At 42.7% G+C, this 18188-nt stretch overlaps 1 protein-coding gene across 8 annotated transcripts in view; it reads right to left on the reverse strand.

The window, feature by feature from the left end:
- The window catches only part of xylb (xylulokinase homolog (H. influenzae)), a 63868-nt gene that overhangs the window by 26118 nt on the left and 19562 nt on the right, over positions 1–18188 (reverse strand). For 5 of the 8 annotated variants that reach the window (XR_016486581.1, XR_016486585.1, XR_016486584.1 and 2 more), the window contains exons 16-17: positions 8495–8553; positions 7333–7420 (exon numbers count right to left, since the gene is read on the reverse strand). Coding sequence is in view for 2 of the 8 variants with exons in the window: in XM_036943978.2 (XP_036799873.2) it covers positions 7333–7420; positions 8495–8553 (147 nt within the window). In the remaining 6 variants the exon portion in view is untranslated. Of the gene's footprint in view, positions 1–7332; positions 7421–7536; positions 7613–8494; positions 8554–18188 lie in introns of all 8 variants that reach the window. The other 3 variants (XR_016486582.1, XR_016486583.1, XR_016486586.1) reach the window with 1 other exon arrangement.

Consider the following 18188-nt stretch of genomic DNA (forward strand, 5'->3'; position numbering starts at 1 on the left):
AGTCCTCCTAGTTTTGACCCCTGCCTGACTCTAGACTTCTTTCCCACCTGCCTGATCATCCTGCCCGGCCTGACCTTGATTCTGCCTGCCCTTCGGTACCTTTTAAACTCTGAACTGGTTTTGACCCTTTTCCCTGTCCACAACAAGTCTCTTGCCTTCCCCTATTGGATTAATACATATTGTAAGACTCCGACCATCTGCATCTGGTTCTCGCCTTGTGTCATGATACAGTGCCTTGCGAAAGTATTCGGCCCCCTTGAACTTTGCGACCTTTTGCCACATTTCAGGCTTCAAACATAAAGATATAAAACTGTATTTTTTTGTGAAGAATCAACAACAAGTGGGACACAATCATGAAGTGGAACGACATTTATTGGATATTTCAAAAACTGAATAATTGGGCGTGCAAAATTATTCAGCCCCCTTAATTTAATACTTTGTAGCGCCACCTTTTGCTGCGATTACAGCTGTAAGTCGCTTGGGGTATGTCTCTATCAGTTTTTCACATCGAGAGACTGACATTTTTTTTCCCATTCCTCCTTGCAAAACAGCTCGAGCTCAGTGAGGTTGGATGGAGAGCATTTGTGAACAGCAGTTTTCAGTTCTTTCCACAGATTCTCGATTGGATTCAGGTCTGGACTTTGACTTGGCCATTCTAACACCTGGATATGTTTATTTTTGAACCATTCCATTGTAGATTTTGCTTTATGTTTTGGATCACTGTCTTGTTGGAAGACAAATCTCCGTCCCAGTCTCAGGTCTTTTGCAGACTCCATCAGGTTTTCTTCCAGAATGGTCCTGTATTTGGCTCCATCCATCTTCCCATCAATTTTAACCATCTTCCCTATCCCTGCTGAAGAAAAGCAGGCCCAAACCATGAAGCTGCCACCACCATGTTTGACAGTGGGGATGGTGTGTTCAGCTGTGTTGCTTTTACGCCAAACATAACGTTTTGCATTGTTGCCAAAAAGTTCAATTTTGGTTTCATCTGACCAGAGCACCTCCTTCCACATGTTTGGTGTGTCTCCCAGGTGGCTTGTGGCAAACTTTAAACAACACTTTTTATGGATATCTTTAAGAAATGGCTTTCTTCTTGCCACTCTTCCATAAAGGCCAGATTTGTGCAATATACGACTGATTGTTGTCCTATGGACAGAGTCTCCCACCTCAGCTGTAGATCTCTGCAGTTCATCCAGAGTGATCATGGGCCTCTTGGCTGCATCTCTGATCAGTCTTCTCCTTGTATGAGCTGAAAGTTTAGAGGGACGGCCAGGTCTTGGTAGATTTGCAGTGGTCTGATACTCCTTCCATTTCAATATTATCGCTTGCACAGTGCTCCTTGGGATGTTTAAAGCTTGGGAAATCTTTTTGTATCTAAATCCGGCTTTAAAATTCTTCACAACAGTATCTCGGACCTGCCTGGTGTATTCCTTGTTCTTCATGATGCTCTCTGCGCTTTTAACTGACCTCTGAGACTATCACAGTGCAGGTGCATTTATACGGAGACTTGATTACACACAGGTGGATTGTATTTATCATCATTAGTCATTTAGGTCAACATTGGATCATTCAGAGATCCTCACTGAACTTCTGGAGAGAGTTTGCTGCACTGAAAGTAAAGGGGCTGAATAATTTTGCACGCCCAATTTTTCAGTTTTTGATTTGTTAAAAAAGTTTGAAATATCCAATAAATGTCGTTCCACTTCATGATTGTGTCCCACTTGTTGTTGATTCTTCACAAAAAAATACAGTTTTATATCTTTATGTTTGAAGCCTGAAATGTGGCAAAAGGTCGCAAAGTTCAAGGGGGCCGAATACTTTCGCAAGGCACTGTAGATAGCTTTGTATAAATGCTAAAACATCAATAGGGAATCATCAAGGAAAAGGTTAGGTCGCTTCGACCACATGTCATCTTATTAATATTTGTTACCTATATTTAACGAGGCAAGTCAATTAAGAACAAATTGTTATTTACAATGACGGCCTATCAAGAGGCAAAAGGCCTCCTGCGGGGACAGGGGCTTTTTATAAAAAAATTAAATGTTGAACAAAAAACAGATCATGACACGAGAGACACTACATAAAGAGAGAACTAAGACGACAACACAGCATGGTAGCAACACAACATGACAACAACACGGTAGTGACACTGCACAATACGGACAATATGGTAGCACAATATGGTAGCAGCACAAAACATTGTTAGGCACAGACAACAGCACAAAGGGCAAGAAGGTAGAGACAACAATACATCAGGCGAAGCAGCCACAACTGTCAGTAAGAGTGTCCATGATTGAGTCTTTGAATGTAGAGATGGAGATAAAACTGTCCAGTTTTAGTGCTTTGTGGAGCTCGTTCTAGTCGCTAGCAGCCGCGACCTGAAAAGAGAAGCGACCCAGGGAGGTGTGTGCTTTCGGGACATTTAACAGAATGTGACTGGCAGAACAGGTGTTGTATGTGGAGGATGAGGGCTGCAGTAGGTATCTCAGACAGTGGGGAGTGAGGCCTAAGAGGGTTTTATAAATAAGCGTCAACCAGTTGGTCTTGCGCCAAGTATACAGAGATGACCAGTTTACAGAGGAGTATAGAGTGCAGTGATGTGTCCTATAAGGAGCATTGGTGGCAAATCTGATGGCAGAATGGTAAAGAACATCTAGCTCTTCGAGAGCACCCTTACCTACCGATCTATGAATTACGTCTCCTTAATCTAGCATGGGTAGGATGGTCATCTGAATCAGGGTTAGTTTGGCAGCTGGGGTGAAAGAGGAGAGATTAAGTTGGAGGAAACCAAGTCTAGATTTAACTTTAGCCTGCAGCTTGGATATGTGCTGAGAGAAGTACAGTGTACCGTCTAGTTATACTCCCAAGTACTTGTATAAGGTGACTGACTACCTCAAGCTCTAAACCCTCAGAGGTAGTAATCACAATAGTGGGGAGAGGGGGGCATTCTTTTTACCGAACCACATGACCTTTATTTTGTAGGGCAGAGAAAGATTGTTGGACACTAAGAAAGCTTTGTTGTAGAGAGTTTAACACAAAATCCAGGGAGGGGCCAGCTGAGTATAAGACTATCATCTGCGTATAAATGGATGAGAAAGCTTGTAATATGATTGCAAGCTCAGTGTTTCTGAAGGACACTGTGTGAAGAGAAGCTGTATAGTGTTTAAGCTCAGTGTTTCTGAAGGACACTGAAGAGAAGCTGTAAAGTGTTTATGAAGGACACTGTGTGAAGAGAAGCTGTATAGTGTTTAAGCTGTGTTTCTGAAGGACTCAGTGAAGAGAAGCTGTAAAGGGTTTAAGCTCAGTGTTTCTGAAGGACGCTGTGTGAAGCAGCTACATAGTGTTTTTTTTTTGTTTGTTGTTTTTTAACCTTTATTTTGCTAGGCAAGTTAGTTAAGAACAAATTCTTATTTACAATGACGGCCAACCCCGGCCAAACCCTAACCCGGACGACGCTGGGCCAATTGTGCGTCGGCCTTTGGGATTCGCAATCACGGCCGATTGTGATACAGCCTTGAATCGAACCAGGGTCTGTAGTGACGCCTCTAGCACTAAGATGCAGTGCCTTAGACCGCTGCGCCACTCGGGAGCCCAAGCTCAGTGTTTAAGCTCAGTGTTTCTGAAGGACACTGTTTGAAGAGAAGCTGTATAGTTAGTGTTTAAGCTCATTGTTTCTGAAGGAACACTGTGTGACGAAAAGGTGTATAGTGTTTAAGCTCAGTGTTTCTGAAGGATACTGTTTGAAGAGAAGCTGTATAGTGTTTAAGTTCAGTGTTTCTGAAGGAACACTGTATGAAGAGAAAAAGCTCTATAGTTAGTGTAAGTTCAGTGTTTCTGAAGGACACTGTATGAAGAGAAGAAGCTCTATAATTTGTGTTTAAGTTCAGTGAAGGTGTAAGGATGAAAGGTTTCGGGTCTAAATTGGTCACGATGTCAGCGGTCGCTTGCGTAAGACATTACGGCACCGCTGACCTTTTCCGCAGGAGTCGAATAGCTTGTCTCTACGATATCTGTTGACTCTGAATGCTCTTGACATTTGACGCCAGGTTATTGGGTGCAGGGATATTGTTTTAACGTATCGTGGTCTAGGCTGTGTAGAACAATGCCATAATCACTGTGGCTTTCCAGACTCAATTTATTTTCGCTTCCATCATTGAAACTGACATTTTCAGCTCAGATCTGACAACGCAATCTCCAAATAATATGTCACTTATGAAAGGAAAAACATCAAATACGTCCGTCAAATTTGTTTGACATTTGTAGTTAAGTAAGGAAGGCAAGATGGAAATATTGCTGTGGTGTATTTTATGGGCCATTATATGCATCATCTATATATAGCATTATTCTACATCAGTTAGTTTACATGATTCAACATGGATGGCTAAGTGGGTCAATGAAAATTGGGGCGAATGCTTCGTTAAGTCAATATTTATGTTGCAAGTCACATGACATTTATGCAAGAATTATGGAGGCCTGCTGTGCTTAAGTGCTACTTATCCAAGCCCCAGACCCAGTTCACTCATAGGCTGGTAATCAAAAATCCATGTATTTACTTAGCTGTACCTAGTGAGCCATGGCTGAGAAACTGTGGCACGACATCCAACATTTGACTCAAGCCAAAACACGGCATAGAACAATTCCTTTCTCCACTCGATAGGCTTCATTTGTGTGTGTGTGTGTGTGTGTGTGTGTGCGCACACATGCACTCGCATGTGTTTCTGCCAAAAAAGACAGAGTGCTTAATTTCAACCGTCCCGAAGACGAGGAGGCAATTGGTCTTGGCAGACTTATTGAATGAAGTCAGGTTCCATCCGGGCTACATTTTAGAGACGTATTTATTGGTTAGTTTCTAAGCCTCGGTCCCTGGCGTGGAATCTAAAATGAGGCCAAAAAGCCCGGCCTGTCAACAACATACAGGAACTGTCTCCCCCGTCACCCTAAAACATGACAGAAATACTAATATTAATGAGATCACTCAGCATAGAAATTACACTGGAGAAGCACATTACCCCCCACCTGCTCGACCCAACCACTATCCCCCAGATTCAGACCCTCCACCCCCGCCCTGCTTCCCACCTCTGGAATATAATAAACAATGACAAGCGATTGAAACTGAGCACTGCATGTAATGAAAATGGACTTTGGTTGTCGTCGTAGGACCTAGAACAGCGGCTCTGTCTCTGTTCCCCCCAGACCATGTATTGCGTCGCGCAGGGCCTGGTGTTTGCGAAGTGGGGGAGGGGAGGACGCAGAGACACTTCATTCTTTATTGTTTAATTAACAGTGTGAAGAGATGAGCTCTCGTCAACATCATCTCCGCAGGCATTTTTTTTTTATGAGCAACTTATGACAAGATCTAATGATTAGACTGGTGGTGAAGCAAAAGGCCTGATTAATCAAACACATGCCATACATTTCTCTGGCTTTGTTATACTGTTTTGTCTATCTGCCTCTAAGCTACTCATAAATCATATATCTTCCTCCCTCATTCATAATCTCTATATAGAGTGTCGCTAATGAGGAGATTCAAGCCTTCAGTGTTGAATTGTTTCGTGTTTTGGCCATTGTAACACAAACTAGATCTTTGAGCAGTGTTGTAATTGCCTCACACTGTGGATTGGTACATTGAAACCACACCTGGGTTCAGATGGTATTCACTTTCTTTCGTACTTTAGCTGCGCTCCATTAAGCTTGCCTGGCATGACCGAACCAATGGAATCATCTTAAAAGTGCAAACCCTGCCCATCCGGCACTCTAGGCAGACTCAATCAAAGACCCAAAGTATTGGAAAAAAACTAATAATAATACAACCCATCCAAGTCTGGTTGAAACATTAATAGGTTTTCATTAAGTATAATTGACGATCTATGTGAATGCATGATTATACATGAACGTTCTGAGGAAAACACACTCACACAATGGAAGGGAAAACAACCAAGCGGATGCATTCCACTTGCGAGTTTTGACTTCCATTAAAATGTATTCGAGGCGCATAAGCAGTGTTTATGGAAACCGGGAAAACATTGGTGAAAGGTGAGACCGCAAAACAAGTATGCATAATAAAATAATAATTAAAGCCTAATTTAGGAGTGCTAATCTCTAAAAAGCCATCGATTCAATGCCATTTATTAAATGCTAAGACATTAAATTCCTCTCGCTGACATTTAAATGCTGTGACCAACTGACGAAAGGATTACTAAGTGTTGACTGTCTTTTCTCTTTCCTGCTGTACGTCAGATGATTCAGACATGGATTCAAATAGTACTAGTCTTTAATCTACGTTGAGTATTTGATTGCGCCTGCCTGGAGTGCCAGATGGGCGGGGTTTGAACTTTTGGGAATATTCCATTGGGTCCATTTCCTCAGGTGAGCTCAATCAAGAGCAGCTAGTGTATTTGAACACAGTTCTGCTACTGTACAAACATTCGATTTTGGGGAAGGAAATACCATTTCATCTTTATGATAATGGGGCAATGAGAGCCAATCGATCCCATTGATCAAACTTCCAGATGACAAAATTCATGCCCAAAAATCGCCATGAATCAGACTAATCAATTGATTATTATGACAAAACATGTCAGCTGCACAAACAGAACATCAATCCAAATATTCACTGAAATGCACACATTTGTCTTACTGTTTGAATGCAGCTTCTATGATATAGCCCTGCCTAGTGTTTGAAATGCCAAAATTGTTTATTTTACACTTAGAAGCAAAGACTTCTTCAGATTAATTGATGCTGCAAAAAAATCGGCTCTTAGAATTATTAACCGCTTGATCTTTTCTGTATGCCGGTTCCATGCTGGCTTAAGCCTTTGAAGTGTCAAAGTTCAAGAGAATTCACTGAGGAAAATGTTTTCATTTGTCTTAATTTAGTACACTTCCAGATGAACATGTGAGTGAATTACTGGACATCCTTTTAATGTCGAAACCAGCATAAACATATCCAACATGGGTGCCCTCTAAACTCCATCAGATGGAGGAATCGGCTGAACACAAAAGAATGCTAATATACCAAAGGAACAAAGTAGGCAGGAAATTATATTGAATAACAGCATGAGTCACTCTGTACATGTATCTCCATAAGGGTTCCTATAGCAGCGTTCTTCAACTCCGGTCCTGGAGAGCTACTGCAAGCGCAGTCTTTTGTTCTAGCCCTGCAGTAACACCAGCTGAACCCGCTATTATGGTTCAGACCAAAGACCAAGATTAGTTGATGATTTAAAGCAGGGGTATTGGTGCTGGGCTGGAACAAAAACCTGCACACCCAGTATCGCAGCTCTCCGGGGCCAGCGTTGGAGAAACTCTGTTGTATACGTCAGTCTTACTCACCCTGCAGGGCCCTGTAGCCACAGCCTAGACAGGCAGAGTTGGCCACGTCAATGGTGTACACGGGAGCATCGAACACGTCAGATAGCACCTGAGTATGGAGAGAAGAGGAATGGGACCGCATGCTATTGGAAATATTACTGTCTGCAAATGTTACATTATGAGTCACTGTCCGTAATATAGAAAGCAATGTCTAATGACACATACCTGAACTGAATTCTATACTGTGGATTGTATCTGTATTTACACAGGTTCGTGGTGGCTTAAATAAGATCTCTAAACACTGCAGAGAGGATAGAAGGCTATCATTTTCATCCATTTCACTCGAAACAAGAAACGAAACAAAGGAACAAAAGAGCATACAGTTTCCTCATAGTTATTGTTTCCTGTTTTGAGGCCGATTGATTCCATTTCCACTCACTTAGAGTGTAAAACATACACAATTTTGCAGCGCTCTAATTTCATTACCTTGCCACTCATCAGGGAATAACCTTGTTAAGGCGTGAAGCGATACAACATTATGTTTTGTAATAAAAAAATAATTAGACGGCAAACAAAACATCTGTAGCGTCAAAATACTTCTAACATGTAACATCATTATCACAGAGAGAATATGAATACATAACAAATGTCTGTTCCACAGGGGCTTGGCATGGCCACGCATTCTAATGGCTCCATTTCCAATACTGCATCATGTCAATATCATTGAAACTGAGCATGCCGCCCACAACACCCACACAAATATAGTGAAGGGACTGTAGCCAAGTGTCTTGCTCGAGGGGGAGCACATCGTAAATGCATGGGGTGTGCTGGGCTGAGCACAACAAAGGGACCATGAGAACACATACAGGGCCTAATGTATGGAGAGAGAGGTCAGCCGGGGTTACACGAATCATAAGGCCTCAAACACAGCTGTGTGGCCCTGCAGGAGACATGGCAGTCAGATGGCATTAGCTTCACGCCGCAACCTGAGGACAGCACACATACTGTAATCAGCTACTGTGTGTGTGTGTGTGTGTGTGTGTGTGTGTGTGTGTGCGTTTTGATCCAAACCACACAGTAGCGCCTTTGAAAAACAGGGGTTATAAATAAACCATTTGTAGGGGATAGAAAAAGCCAAAAAGAGAGTTTATAAAAACATGAGACGGTTATCAACACCACCAACCTGCAGAATATCCTTGTTAGAAGAAGCCCCTCCGGTGGCCAGCACTCGAGTTCCTGGAACTGAAGAGAGAATTCTGACATCAGTGACACCGCTGATGAGACATTTATGACAGAAGTTTTGCTACTGCAGCAGTGAGTAATCGTTGATGTTTGACTGCATGTTGAGTTTAGAGGCAGAGAGAGAGGGAATGAAAGAGAAAGAGGGTTTATTGAACATAAGCACTTGAAATACTACTGTCATGCATTTTTGTACTTTCTTATGCGACTTGAAATTGGCCTCTCAAAAGAACTCTTCACAAGTGTCAAGAGAGAACTGAGAATACTGAAAAATATGAAACAATGTCCGCAACTGATATGCTCCCAACAGTGATTTATTTGTGAGATCAGAACATGTTCAATAAACCCTCTTTCTCTCGCATTCCCTCTCTCTCTCCCCCAACATGGAGAGTATAATGGGCCAATGGACCCTTCGCTTAGCCTCGACACAGAATTTTGGCCAACCAATCTAGAGCTCCAATTGACAGCAACTGTTGTCAAGTCTGACACCTCAGGCAAGCTGAAACTCATGTTTGAAACACATGAAAGCAGTAAGGGAAGTGGGAAAAACGGATCATTTTCTTAATTATAATTATTTCTTTTTTAATGGCTAAATAATTGAACAGTGCAACAGGAGTACTTGCTACCGTGATTCCTAAAATACAGAGCCTGTTGGCAGTATTTTTCTAATCTGAAATTATAAATTTGTTACATGGTTTGCTAGCTCAGACATCATCAGACACCAAACGTTGCTAAAGCTAGCTAGCTAGCCACTTAATATACGTTAGCTAGCTATGTTAGCCATGTTATTAATACAACTCCCATCTACTGTCGTCATCAGAAAAGGATTTGAGAGCACTAGTTTACTCCACAAGTGGTTTCAGCTAGCTTTGACTACATGCTGACACTGGCTAGCCACATTACAAACAATTTTAGCAGGTTCCCGTGAAGCAATTCCAATGACAGTCCACCACAACATATCCAAGAGTTTCCTGATTAAGTAGGGGTAGTCTGTGTTTAATTTAAATGTAATTGCGTATTAAAAACAGTTTGAGATCATTGTGAGTGGATTTTGCCAGTGGTTAGAAGAGGGACATAGAAGGGGGGCTTAGCAAAAGGTCAATTGGAAGATGAGGATGACACTTTTGAGGAGATGGGAAACTACGTTGCCACCTATATCGTCAATGGGCTGCCCGGTGCATTCTGGGTACACTCCGACAAGGAGATCTCTCCAAGGAGTTAATTTGGCACTAGCACAAAAACAAAACATGAGAACGAATTACGTGAAGAAGCGCAACCTTACATTAAGTAAGATATCAGGTTTACTTACTGCTGTGTAAGTACTCCTAACCTGCTACAAAAAAGGTACTTCAGTATTGCACCGTGAAAAGAGTAATTCCCTTCTTGACTCATAACCTGCATTTTAGAAAGTATTGCGTGACGATTAGCTTAGCAACCGCGCGACACAGCATAACAACGTTATTTGTGGAAACTTTGCTGGGCAGAGCGTTATACATTTCTCCATACATTTCCCGCTGAGATTCTTATCTCCTCCGTTTCTAATATCTTTGCAGGAAGGTTCCATAGACGGGTTGGTTGTTTAGCGGCAAAACAGAAGGGGTTGGCTTAGATTGTTGACAACATGTAAAGTATATTTCGTCTCCAAATGTTTTTTGAAAACATAACATAACCCGTTCATAATCATAACATCACACGGCTTTCAGCCCCAACGATGCACGTTGTCAGCCAACCCATCTATAGGATCTGTATAGTTGACCCAGAGCCTCAAATAGACATTTCATCAATTGTTCCAGTCTATTGTTCCAGAGTCTACAGTATTTCACTCGTGCATTGTGATCTTCTAATCTATACTAAATGAAAGAGAGTGCTAATTCAATACCAGTTCCAGCAAGATTCATCACAACAGGGTAGAAGGGTAGTAGGTTCATTGCAATTGGAGTGAAAGTCTACAGACCTCCAGAAACTGAGTAAGAGATGCTTACTGGAGCATACTCCCCTGTCCAACAACATATAAAGACTTACTGGAGCATACTCCTCTGTCCAACAACATAAAGACTTACTGGAGCATACTCCCCTGTCCAACAACACATAAAGACTTACTGGAGCATACCCCTCTGTCCAACAACACATAAATACTTACTGGAGCATACTCCTCTGTCCAAGAACACATAAAGGCTTTATAGAGCATTCATAAAATCTTCATAAGCACTATTGATTATACTACACAAAGGGTGTTATGAAATATCTGTTCCTTGGTCAAATGTGGCACAAGTGTTTGCAACCCTTTGTATAGCATGACATTGACTTATGCATCATTTCTAAAACATCTATAGAGGCCTTAGAAAGGCTTCATTAGCTCGTTTGTTCCGTTTATGGTGGGACCATTTATACAGTAGCCTGTACTGCAAGACATCTTTCCCACCGTGGGTGTCGAAACTCATGCAAATACGCAATACATGACCACAATATTTATATATATATATATATATTTATATCCATAAGGCTCCACATGAAACGTGTTAACAGCGTGAAATTGAAATTTGTTCAGCAATCTTTGTTTCAGGTGGTTTTACTGGAGCATTATTATAATATATACTGTGGTGAGACGGAATTGGCTCTCCCGTGTACACCATTAAAAACAGTCACGCCGGCCGATGTTAGCCTTGGGGTGTCAATCTGAATGAAATGGATCCCCAGTATGCCTTCCCCAATTGATTTGTTGCTTTGTTTTGCCTCCCTCAATGACGAGATGTACTGAAGGTCGGATGTGTAGAAAATAAAGCAACTCAAAGTATGGAGAGAGGGGGAGAAGGGAAATAGGCTAAGCGCCAAAAAGCGTCTAAAATGACAGTAGCAGCAGGGGTTTTGATGTAGTGATTTTCCCCCACTACATAAGAGAGAAAGCCTGGTTAAACCATACGGAATCCTGGGAAAAATCTGTTTTGATGTCAGGCTATAACGAAGATACATTTGCGTTTTTCTTCATGCGCATTTCTTATCTATGACAAGGGGTTGCTAGAAGCACCGTAACACTATGAGGAAAAGTGTAGTCTAAAATCTATAATGACATTTTCTACAATCATTCCTCACCAATGTCTTGGAACACCTGGGGCGTCATTGGGTAGAACATGTTGAATAGTGCATCTCTCAGTCAGGTAAAGTACAGCATAAACCAGAAAACACCCATGTCCTGTCAGTGAGGTATTGGCACATCCATTTCCTTAGCATGTTACACTCTGCATCACTGCACCGGTCTTCTCACAGATCAATACACTGTTGCATAAACAGACACACACAAACACAGTCTCTCTCTCCCTCTCTCTCACACACACACACACGACCTTGGCCCTTGTCATAGAGTGGGTGTTACTAAGTCTGGCATTTGCAGGGCACTGGGTTCCCCCACCTATATGCCTGCTGCTCTCCTGCCTGTGCGGTGACTGTATATAAATAACACCCGCTCTACTCCTCTCTGCTCGCCACATAGGGATCTGATTAAGATCTACCTGTATAGATCTGCATTCATCAAATATTCATGAAGGCCACTTGCATTCCTTGTGCATGGACACTATATATACAAACGTATGTTGACACCCCTTCAAATGAGTGGATTCGGCTAATTCAGCCACACCCATTACTGAAAGGTGTATAACCTCAAGCACCCAACCATGCAATCTCCATAGACAAATATTGGCAGTAGAATGTCCTTATTGACGAGCTCAGTGACTTTCAACGTGGCACCGTCATAGGATGCCACCTTTCCAACAAGTCAGTTCCTCTTCTGCCCTGCTAGAGCTGCCCCAGTCAACTGTAAGTGCTGTTATTGTGAAGTGGAAATGTCTAGGAGCAACAGCGGCTCAGCCGTGAAGTGGTAGGCCACACAAGCTCACAGAACGGGACCACCGGGTGCTGAAGCGCATAAAAAGCGCATCTGTCCTAGGTTCCAACACTCTGTAAGCAACTTCAGCACAAAACTGTTCGTCGGGAGCTTCATGAAATGGGTTTTTATGACAACCCTAAGATCACCATGCACAATGCCAAGCGTCGGCTGGCGTGTTGTAAAGCTCGCCACCATTGGACTCTGGCGCAGTGTAAACGCGTGATGAATTACGCTTCACTATCTGGCAGTCCGACGGACAAATCTGGGTTTGGCGGATGCCAGGAGAACATTACCTGCCCGAATGCATAGTGCCAACTGTCAAGTTTGATGGAGGAGGAATAATGGTCTGGGGCTGTTTTCCATGGATCGGGCCCATTAGCTCCAGTGAAGTGAAATCTTAACGCTACAGCATACAATGGCATTCTAGATGATTCTGTGCTTCCAACTTTGTGGTAACAGTTTGAGGAAGAACCCTTTCCTGTTCCAGCATGACAATGCCCCTGTGCATAAATCGAGGTCTAGAAATGGTTTGTCGAGATCGGTGTGGAAGATCTTGACTGGCCTGCACAGAGCTCTGACCTCAACTCCATCGAACACCTTTGGGATGAATTGGAACGCCCGACTGTGAGCCAGTCCTAATCGCACCAAAATCAGTGCCCAACCTCACTAATGTTCTTAAGGCTGAATGGAAACAAGTTCACGCAGCAATGTTCCAACATCTAGTGGAAGGCCTTCCCAGAAGAGTGGCGGCTGTTATAGCAGCAAAGGGGGGGACTGACTCCATATTAATGCCCATGATTTTGGAATGAGATGTTCAACTAGCAGGTTTTTAAATTGTTTAAATGAACCTTTATTTAACTAGGCAAGTCAGTTAAGAACAAATTCTTATTTACAGTGACAGCCAATCAAATGACAAAAGTCCTCCTGCGGGGACGGGAATAATAATAAATATAAGACAAAGCACACACCATGACAAGAGAGACAACACAGTAACACATGACAACACAGCATGGTAGCAGCACAAAACATGGTACAAACATTATTGGGCACAGACAACAGCACAAAGGGCAAGAAGGTAAAGACAACAATACATCACGCAAAGCAGCCACAACTGTCAGTCAGAGTGTCCATGATTGAGTCATTGAATGAAGGGATTGAGATAAAACTATCCTGTTTGAGTGTTTGTTGCAGCTCCTTCCAGTCGTTAGCTGCAGCAAACTGAAAAGAGGAGTGACCCAGGGAGGTGTGTGCTTTCAGGACCTTTAACAGAATGTGACTGGCAGAACGGGTGTATGTGGAGGATGAGAACTGCAGTAGATATCTTAGATAGGGGGGAGTGAGGCCTAAGAGAGTTTTATAAATAAGCATCAACCAGTGGGTCTTGCGACGGGTATACAGAGATGACCAGTTTACAGAGGAGTATAGAGTGCAGTGATGTGTCCTATAAGGAGCATTGGTGGAAAATCTGATGGCTGAATGGTCGAGAGCACCCTTACCTGCCGATCTATAAATTATGTCTCCGTAATCTTGCAAGGGTAGGATGTTCATCTGAAACAGGGTTAGTTTGGCAGCTGGGTGAAAGAGGAGCGATTATGACAGAGGAAACCAAGTCTAGATTTAACTTTAGCCTGCAGCTTTGATATGTGCTGAGAGAAGGACAGTGTACCGTCTAGCCATACTCCCAAGTACTTGTATGAGGTGACTACCTCAAGCTCTAAACCCTCAGATGTAGTAATCACACCTGTGGGGATAGGGGTATTCTTATCCACATTACCTATGTTTTGGAGGTGTTCCGAACAAGGTTAAGGGTAGAGAAAGCTTGCTGGATACTAAGAAAGCTTTGTTGTAGAGCATTTAACACAACATCTGGGGAGGGGCCAGCTAAGTATAAGACTGTATCATCTGCATATAAATGGATGAGAGAGCTTCCTACTGCCTGAGCTATGCTGTTGATGTAAATGATGTAAATTGAGAAGAGCGTGGGGCCTAGGTTTGAGCATTGGGGTACTCCCTTGGTGACAGGCAGTGGCTGAGACAGCAGATTCTCAGACTTTATACACTGCACTTTTTGAGAGAGGTAGTAAAACAGGCAAAAGACACCTCAGAGACACCAATACTCCACAAGAAGGGAATGGTCTACCGTATCAAAAGCTTTGGCCAAGTCAATAAAAATAACAGCACAACATTGCTTAGAATCAAGGGCAATGGTGACAACATTGAGGACCTTTAAGGTTGCAGAGACACATCCATAACCTCAGTGGAAACCAGATTGCATACTAGAGAGAATACTATAGACATCAAGAAAGACAGTCAGTTGATTATTGACAAGTTTTCCAACACTTTTGATAAACAGGGAAAAATAGAAATAGGCCTATAATAGTTAGGATCAGCTTGATCTCCCCATTTAAATAAAGGACGAACCGTGGCTGCCTTCCGAGCAATGGGAACCTACCCAGAAAGGAGAGAGAGGCTTGGCGATGATGATGGGGGCTGCAACCTTAAAGAACAAAGGGTCTAAACCATCTGACCCAGATGTTTTTGGGGGGTCAAGTTTAAGGAGCCCTTTATCACCTCGGACTCAGTGACTACCTGCAGGGAGAAACTTCGTAGCGGGGCAGGGGAAAAAGAGGGAGACGCATCGGGGAGTCACATTAGAAGGGGTGGGAGATGAGTAAATGTTGGACGGGCAAGGAGGCACGGCTGAGTCAAATAGGAATCCTGACTTAATGGAGTGGTGATTAAAGAGCTCAGCTATGTGCTTCTTGTCAGTAACAACCACATCATTAACTTTAAGGGACATGGGCAGCTGTGAGGAGGAGGGTTAATTCTCCAGGCCTTTAACCGTTTTCCAGAACTTCTGCTCCTTAAAGTAACTAACTTTTGGCCTTCCAGATAGCCTGAATGCACTTATTTCTCATTTGCCTGAGCAAGAGCCAGTCAGCCTGAGTATGCGTGAGCCTTTTGCCAAATGCAATTCTTGAGGTGTCCACATACTTTTGGTTTTGTAGTATCTATCTATCTATATATATATATATATATATATATATATATATATATATATATATATATATATATATATATGCAGTGGGGAGAACAAAGTATTTGATACACTGCCGATTTCACAGCTTTTCCTACTTACAAAGCATGTAGAGGTCTGTCATTTTTTTCACAGGTACACTTCAACTGTGAGAGACGGAATTTAAAACAAAAATCCAGAAAATCACATTGTATTATTTTTAAGTAACTAATTTGCATTTTATTGCATGACAGAAGTATTTGATACATCAGAAAAGCAGAACTTAATATTTGGTACAGAAACCTTTGTTTGCAATTACAGAGATCATACATTTCCTGTAGTTCTTGACCAGGTTTGCACACACTGCAGCTGGGATTTTGGCCCACTCCTCCATACAGACCTTCTCCAGATCCTTCAGGTTTCGGGGCGGTCGCTGGGCAATACAGACTTTCAGCTCCCTCCAAAGATTTTCTATTGGGTTCAGGTCTGGAGACTGGCTAGGCCACTCCAGGACCTTGAGATGCTTCTTACGGAGCCACTCCTTAGTTGCCCTGGCTGTGTGTTTCGGGTCGTTGTCATGCTGGAAGACCCAGCCACGACCCATCTTCAATGCTCTTACTGAGGGAAGGAGGTTGTTGGCCAAGATCTCACGATACATGGCCCCATCCATCCTCCCCTCAATACGATGCAGTCATCCTGTCCCCTTTGCAGAAAAGCATCCCCAAAGAATGATGTTTCCACCTCCATGCTTCACAGTTGGGATGGTGTTCTTGGGGTTGTACTCATCCTTCTTCTTCCTCCAAACACGGCGAGTGGAGTTTAGATCAAAAAGCTCTATTTTTGCCTCATCAGACCACATGACCTTCTCCCATTCCTCCTCTGGATCATCCAGATGGTCATTGGCAAACTTCAGATGGGCCTGGACATGCGCCTGCTTGAGCAGGGGGACCTTGCATGCGCTGCAGGATTTTAATCCATGACGGTGTAGTGTGTTACTAATGGTTTTCTTTGAGACTGTGGTCCCAGCTCTCTTCAGGTCATTGACCAGGTCCTGCCATGTAGTTCTGGGCTAAACCCTCACCTTCCTCATGATCATTGATGCCCCACGAGGTGAGATCTTGCATGGTTGGAGTCCGTTTGATTGTGTGTGTGGACAGGTGTCTTTTATACAGGTAACGAGTTCAAACAGGTGCAGTTAATACAGGTAATGAGTGGAGAACAGGAGGGCTTCTTAAAGAAAAACGAACAGGTCTGTGAGAGACGGAATTCTTACTGGTTGGTAGGTGATCAAATACTTATGTCATGCAATAAAATGCAACTGAATTACTTAAAAATCATACAATGTGATTTTCTGGATTTTTGTTTTAGATTCCGTCTCTCACAGTTGAAGTGTACCTATTATAAAAATTACAGACCTCTACATGCTTTGTAAGTAGGAAAACCTGCAAAATCTGCAGTGTATCAAATACTTGTTCTCCCCACTCTATATATGTGACATAAAGGCACATGCATCCTCAATTGCATAAGTATGCGCGCGTGTGTGCCCACGCACTGACGCACACAGACCCACAAACACACACACACACACACACACACACACACACAAGCATGCACTCAAAGACTATAGACCCAACCCAGAGTAAAACGTTCTGTGGGAAAAAAACGGCATATATATTCTCCAAATAGAGTTGCTAGATGGAACAATCACTTGAGTTACATGAGAATTGTACATCTGTCAGTAAGTACAGTGCAGAGCTGTAACACTACAACAGTAGCCTACATGGCGTTACAGATGATGACAGAATCCGTGTTTGTCTTGAAAGAAAGGCTCCGGTGTATAAAAAAATAATAGCCACTATTCTTCAGAAAATGAAGCTATGCTGTCAAAGCACTACACTACACATCGTAACTTGTATAGCTATTCCTGATCGGAGGACATCATCTTAAAGGAATGTGCCACAACAAAACATGAAGGCCGTAAATGAATACCTTAAAAACACATTGTTCCTTCCTACTTTCCTTGAAGTTATCACTGACTTACTGTAACACAAATAGATAGGCGTAAACAACAGTGCTCGGCTATGAAAAGCAAACTGACATTTACTCCTGATGTACTGACCTGCTGCACCCTCTACAACCACTGTGATTATTATTTAACCCTGCTGGTCATCTATGAATGTCTGAACATCTTGAAGAACGATCTGGCCTTAATGGCCATGTACTCTTATAATTTCCACCCGGCACAGCCAGAAGAGGACTGGCCACCCCTCAGAGCCTGGTTCCTATCTAGGTCTCTTCCTAGGTTTGTGCCTTTCTAGGGAGTTTTTCCTATCCATTGTGCTTCTACATCTGCATTGCTTGCTGTTTGGGGTTTAAGGCTGGTTCTGTCTAAGCACTTTGTGACATCTGCTGATGTAAAAAGGGCGTTATAAATACATTTAATTGATTGATTGATTGAGTTTTATCACACAGCTTTCACCAATCCAGCAATGCTAGATCAGGGATTTCTTCAAGGAAGGGAGGATGCATGTTGATAGTATCCATCCACTCTATCGATGTTTCCTCAGTGGCTTGTCCTCTTTAAAGTAGCCAATGCCTTCCTCCCCCTGGCTGGAACGTATCAAAGGCAAGAAGCAGGGGGAGAAGAAAAGAGGGGGATACATGGTAGGAACAGGATGGCTGGATCGAAGGAGGAAGTAAATAATTCAAGGAGAACACCATGTCTGGCTGGATAATCAATGT

Source organism: Oncorhynchus mykiss, chromosome 15 (genome assembly GCF_057628025.1).
Source record: "Oncorhynchus mykiss isolate SJ-2025 chromosome 15, ASM5762802v1, whole genome shotgun sequence".
In the NCBI taxonomy this organism is placed as follows: domain Eukaryota; kingdom Metazoa; phylum Chordata; class Actinopteri; order Salmoniformes; family Salmonidae; genus Oncorhynchus; species Oncorhynchus mykiss.